The sequence below is a fragment of the Pteropus medius genome, unplaced genomic scaffold, assembly GCF_902729225.1.
Source record: "Pteropus medius unplaced genomic scaffold, Ma_sr-lr_union100, whole genome shotgun sequence".
NCBI lineage: Eukaryota > Metazoa > Chordata > Mammalia > Chiroptera > Pteropodidae > Pteropus > Pteropus medius.
The window spans coordinates 10660428-10666785 of NW_024353908.1; the positions used below are offsets into that span (position 1 = coordinate 10660428).

The following is a 6358-nucleotide window of genomic DNA, read 5'->3' on the forward strand; positions in this document are numbered from 1 at the left end:
ATTTTAGGTTCAATTCATTAAGAAATATTATCCAGTTTGGAGCAAAAGCTAATGTTCAAAGCCATTGAGTGTTCAGTTACGGTGATTGAGAGCAGTTCTTGTTCAGAAAAATTTTAATCCCAGCCCTGAGATCAAAAACTCACAATAAAACTTTACCACTGCTAAGTCATCAAACCACTGTATGGTAGGACAAATCAGGGTGTTCAGCTTCTAGTTCTGACAGAAAAATATACAAAACTGATGATGGTTAAGTTCATGATAGCAAAAGAAGTTCTGTGACATTTGATATATTCGAATATTTTTCACGAAGCACCTACTGATAAATAACACAATGAATAATCATAGGCTTTCAATATCTGACATTCTTACAAGCTTTGTAAATTTGACCAACTAAAGCTTTTCTGCTCCCCCATATTTTCACCACTGTCAGTTGTGAGCACTTCTTAGCAAATTCCAATTCAGTTGTTCTGCACTAGTGTTTCCTCAACCTCTTTAGTATTTTCTTGCCTGAACTTGTTGCACACAGACTCTTCGTGGAGATTAATTCTTTAGTCACTTCGGACTCAGCATTGTCTCCTCAAGTAAAAACAACTGCATAGTATCAGTAACATCTGTCAGTTCATGAAGAGCCAAAGAAAACCACTCAAAATTATTTGCCTTGTTTTTTAATTGATCATTGATGTTTTTCCCAATGTCATTAACTTCTCAAGCAATTGTTCTTGCCAAAAGGATAATAGTCCTGAGTTTATTTTCTTTGGACACATTCTTCCAGCTGTTACAATTAAACAAGATTTTATTAACTTATGATGGATAAAGTGTTTTCCTTGCCTGGCTAACAAATGAGCCACTTAGAAACTTACTCATTTTTATTTTTTCTTTATACTCATTTTTTTTTTTATTTCATGAAGAAATTATCTTATGATGATATGTTCCTTCTACATTTTCTAAATTTCTAACCATTGCTTTCCTGTGACTTGGGAATATCATGATGAATGCTGAGTTTGGTAATGTTGATATAATTTGTATTCTTATACCAGAGCTCTAGTGTCTGCATGATAAATGTAATACTTTGCCATCTAAACTTGGTAACAGAATAATCCCCATGCCACTGCTCCCTAAAAGTGCAATGTTCAAAGTCCACTTTTCTATTCTCATTTTGACGTGATAGTATACACGGGTAAAAAAATTGGGCAAAAAGTTATGATGCAGCAATATGCATGGCCCTCAAAATGGTGTGACTGTGATTTGTAGTATGCTGAGTAGCAGTGTGAAGCAGAGAGCTGTTACAGCTACTTGGCCCTGATACTGGAGCATGCAAGCAGCTGTGGATATTTGATAAATGAATGAACATAGCTATGTCCCAATAAAATTTTATTTGTGGACACTGAAATTTGAATTTCATGTAATTTTCACATGTCAAGAAATACCATTTTTGGTTTGCTTCTTCTCAAGCATTTAAAAATATAAACACTATTGATATGTAGGCCATGCAAAAAGAGGTGGCAGGCTGAATGGAGCCCATAGGCCATAGTTTCTCAACCCCCATTGTAGGCCATAGTCAGGATACTGGGCTCCGCTCCTGTTCAGAAAGTCTACCTCTTGAATGTGCAAGAATGATTTCCTAAAAACCCATTGTAAGCCCTAGAAGCATTAGCGAAGCAGGTAGTCTAAGATCATGTATCTCCTTGCAGGATGGTACCCAAGTCGTAGGGAAATGTGGTGGTTACTGTGGAAAATGTACTCCGTCCTCTGGCACTGGCCTGGAGGTTCGAGTTTTATAGTTAAGGTAAGTAAATTCTATGTCTGACTGTCTGTCTGTCTGTCTGCCTGCCTGCCTGCCTGCCTGCCTGCCTGCCTGCCTATCTATCTATCTATCATTATCAATCTCATTCTTTCTGTAGCCTAATGATTAGCAAATGTAGCCAGGTCTGTTGCCCCTAGACAGGTGATTGTTAAGCATCTTGAGTCTGAATCGAAGCTATTCTGCCTTTTTGTCTTTTGCTCATCTATCCTCACATGACAGAGGCCATCTGTCCCTTAGCTTTCTGCATCAGATTCCTCTGCAGTGCTTATTGAAAATCTGCTTATTGGCTTCATCTCTAGAAGTTCTGCTTCATTGGGTCTGGTAGATACAGGAATCTGTATATTTAATACAATGAATTCTGATGCAGGTGACTCACAGGCCAATCTTCGCAAAATACTACCTAGGCATATAATAATAACAATATTAAGGGCAATCACTGGGACCTAACTGTGTGTCAGGCACCAAGCCAAGCACTTTGCAGGCATTATTTCATTAACTTCTCATAAGAAAGCCACAAGATGGGGCTATTGTCCTCAGTTCACAGATGGAAGCTGAGGCTCACAACAGTTAAGTAGCTTGCCTTCGAGAGCAATGAATTCCCTTGGCAGAACCCAGGAATGTCCTAAACCAAAGCCACTGCTCTCAATTTCTGCACCATTGCATACACTTTGAACTCATAGTACGATCTAAGAACCAGTATGGTCAGCATCACCTGAGAAATCTGACAGTCCCTGGTCTAACTACATTATGCCAGCAAGTGCTTCCTCTGCTGGGCAGAGGACTAAATTGGTTACTCTTTTTCTCGCCCCAGTGCCTTCAGCCACAAGGGATGAACTCAGCCAACTCATGTGATGCCCCACCCTTCACTACAACTTAACTCAAGTTTCCAAAAGCCCATTACCCTACAGCTCTTCAAGATCTTGACACAGGAGTATCTAGTTGACATTTATGAATTCATATTTCAATGTTTAATTACACATCCATATATTCAAAATTATGATCTTAAATTAGGATTATAGCCATTGCAAGAGGCAATAGAAAAAAAAAGAAAAAAGGAAATTTACTCTCCTCAATAACTGGAATGTCCAAGCAGAGGGCTAGCTTCAGGCATGGCTGGATCCAGAGACTTAAACAGAGTCGTCAGGACTCTTTCTCCACCAATCAGCAATGCTTGTCTCTGAAATGGCTTCATTTTCAAGCAGATCATCTCCCCCACACCACAGCCCCTGACAGCTCTAGGCTTACATCATCCTTACAGCTTGTGGACCCAAGTAAATGCTCCAGCATCCATTCCGCACAAGGACCCTGGCTCTGATTGAGTCACATGGCCACTTCTGAATCAATCACAAAATCCAGGGGATGGAGATTATGTACTCACCTAGAGTTGGGTGATTAACAGCTTCATTTGGAGGAGAGATGGTTCCCAAAGACAAGAAAGGGTTTGTTATCAGAAACAGGGAGATGGGATGAAGGCAGGCAGAGTCGTCAAGTATCCACTAGAGATTCCCATTATATGTGTATTTTATATTTTTTATATATAATTAAGTAAATTTTTGTTTATGTGTTTTAAAATTTGAGTAAGTATATATACATAATATTTACATGTATATATAGGAAAAAGACTAGAAAGAAATATGCCAGTATTTAAAGAGTATTATTTCCGGTTGGAGGATTTCAAGTTGGAGGTTTTTTATTTTATTCTTTATACTCCCTTGAAATGTACATGTTCCTTATAGCAAACACACATTATTTTCAAAAGCTAAAGAAAATAATTTGTTATATTTAAATTCTATATGTAAAAATGTACAGATTATCTACTCTTAACTTACGGCATTTGAGTCAGAAGATTTATATTTCTTGGTTGGTTGGTTTGTTTTCAGGTGCTCTGAAGAGGAAGCCATGATGGAATGGATGAAGGATCGTAATGCAATACCTCCACCTTAAATTTGTATGTGTGTGTGTGTGCGTGTGTGTGTGTGTATGTGCCGTAGGTAAGGTGTGTGTGGACTTGTATGCTTATGTGTGTGTACATATGCATAAACACATACATACACACACCCATATATATATACTATATATATATATATATGGGTGTGTGTATGTATGTGGAATATCCTAATGATGTAAAGTTTAATATTTATGTTTGAAATTATTTATTGTGATGTAATATTTTTGTACGTAAAATGATTCTATTATGACTGCCTTTTGCATTATTTTGTCCTTGCAGTCAGACCACTGCATTTTACGTACTCTACATTATATGTAGTCCTATGACAAAAGTGATCCTTCATTATCACGGTACCCTATTGTTTACTTTCTATCTGTAAATGTTTTATTGTTACTTTTTTTTAATTGTAATTTTTAAAAAACAATCTAGTTGCAATCAAGGTGCTACAAGAGTATTTTTGGCATTTCTAGGAAAGCATTGTTAGCCAAGAAGGAATTTTATGATGTCACAGATTATACCAGCTATAATTATGCTAAGTATCTATTTAGTTTCATGTGATCTCTGGGAAAAAAATTGCTGCCTTGGTGCTAATATTGTATGTATTTAAGTGATCTTCAGACTCAGAAATTAAACACATTTATTAAAAGAGAGGAATGGAAGGACATTTTCCAATGGACAGAATCACTTGGATAAAATAAGACCAGATGTTTACCCTTATTTTTGGACATGCTTTTTTTGGGAGAAAGTTGGCCTCTGTTCTTCTTGTTGTTATTGTTATTAATATGTTTTGCTTCAGTTCATGGTGCCTTGGTCCCTGTTCCGTTAAATGGAGGGTCCCCCGAGCAGCTTCATTACAGAGTGATGTCGAGAAGGTGAGATCCTTTCAGCATTTTGCCAAAATATCCTGAAATGGTGTCCAAGTTTCTCAGCTGCAAGACAGAGGATACGTAGGATTGGGGTGATCTTCAGCACCCCCAGAACACCTGGAAAAATTCAGAACCGGGGTCTTAGTCATCGGAATTGCCTTTTACATGAAAACATTGGCTGGCACATGACTTTTCTTCAGGCCATGAGCCTAAGATCATGCCAGTGTTCGTGGCTGCTGCAGTAATTGGCATTTGTGGTAAGAAATGAACTGAGAAGTACAAGATGCCCGAGTCTTTTTCATCTTCCATTAATCCACTCTCTTCTTTCCAAAATGGAAATGCCAAAGCTATGGTCTTTCTCCACTTCCGACCTGATCGAAGGGAAATCATCGCCGATGCCCTATGGCAGACACTCGGTTTGAGAAATCTGCCCACTTCCCAAAACCAAAGAGATTAGGAAAAACTGGCAGTATTCGTCATCCCCGCCAAAACTCCAGAGTGCTCCAGGAAAAGTTATATTCTGTGTATGAATACGTGTTATTCTTCATTATTAACACATTGTGAAAATATACTATGAATAAATACCATGACCACAGCCAAACATTGTGTTTCACATGGTTTCTGGACTCTTGATTTAAGTCGGAATGAAAACATCTTTAGTTTTTAAGATTGCCAGATTGAGAAGAAATGCAGATTTTCTTAATCCTGTCAATTACAGTTGCTGTTCTAGAGACAAGTAAGTGATAGGGACTATCCTCAAAGTCTGTCTTTTTATCACTCAAATCAGTTGAAGTGGTTCTGAAAATCAGACATCAATTTATTGTCTGTGTAATGGGGCAAAACGAACAAATAGAACAAGAGATTTTAGAGGAATTTGGGAACTTCATTGTTAAATTTTTATAACAGCTTCTACTCTACAGACTAATGGTGTTCTGAGAAATGAGAGCTTTCCAAAGAAGTCCAACAGTAAGTGGACATCACCCCATACCAGGCTCTTTACTAAATTGTAACTGCCAAGGAGAGCTGATAATAGACTTAACATCACTCTATGGGTAAGGTGACAAAGCCTTCGAGATGCAAATAGGCCGAATTTCACATACAATGAATAAATGACAGTCCCCAAAGAACTCTGATTGGGTTACAGGGCCACTTCTGGACCCCTCACATTGTCCAGGAAGATGGGATCCAGTGCCCAGTGGGATCATGTGTCCAGTTATTGATAACTTCAGTTGGAACAAGGACAGTTCCCAAAACAGAAAAGGTTTTATTATCAGAAAAGGGTAGATGGTATGAAGACAAGCAAAAGCAGTGGGTATCCACTCTAGATTACAATTGTGGGTGTGTATGTGTGTGTCCGTGCACATGTGTGCATGTGTAAAATCTCCAAGTCCCATAGCTCACACCACAGTCCCAGCCCTTCTCATTTTTCAGCATCATCCAAGACCTTGGTTCTCATCCATTTCTGACATCTGCTAACTGTATGATACTGAGCCTTGGTTTCTTCATCTGTAAAATAAGGCTATTGACAGTTCTCCCATCTACCTGGCAGGATTAAGTGTGTTTCTGGAGACTGTTTAAATGCTGCACCAGTGGTGGTAAAATAACTACTTCAAAATGTGCATTAGCAAGTTTAAGCTGAGAGCAGTGAAGGCGTGGGTTCTGTATCAGGAACTTTGTGTAACTGCTAATATAGAGAACGACTATAATGGCTTTCACTTTAAAAAGTATATTTCACTGTTA

At 38.2% G+C, this 6358-nt stretch overlaps 1 protein-coding gene across 4 annotated transcripts in view; it reads left to right on the plus strand.

Annotated features, from left to right (window-relative positions):
* ADAMTS9 (ADAM metallopeptidase with thrombospondin type 1 motif 9) overlaps positions 1 to 3793 on the plus strand; it is a 153901-nt gene extending 150108 nt beyond the window's left edge. For all 4 annotated transcript variants that reach the window (XM_039851774.1, XM_039851777.1, XM_039851776.1 and 1 more), the window contains 2 exons: positions 1692 to 1786; positions 3685 to 3793. In XM_039851774.1, coding sequence (XP_039707708.1) covers positions 1692 to 1781 — 90 coding nt within the window. In that variant the 3' untranslated portion in view covers positions 1782 to 1786; positions 3685 to 3793. The remainder of the gene's footprint in view (positions 1 to 1691; positions 1787 to 3684) is intronic.
* Positions 3794 to 6358: the final 2565 nt, after the last annotated feature.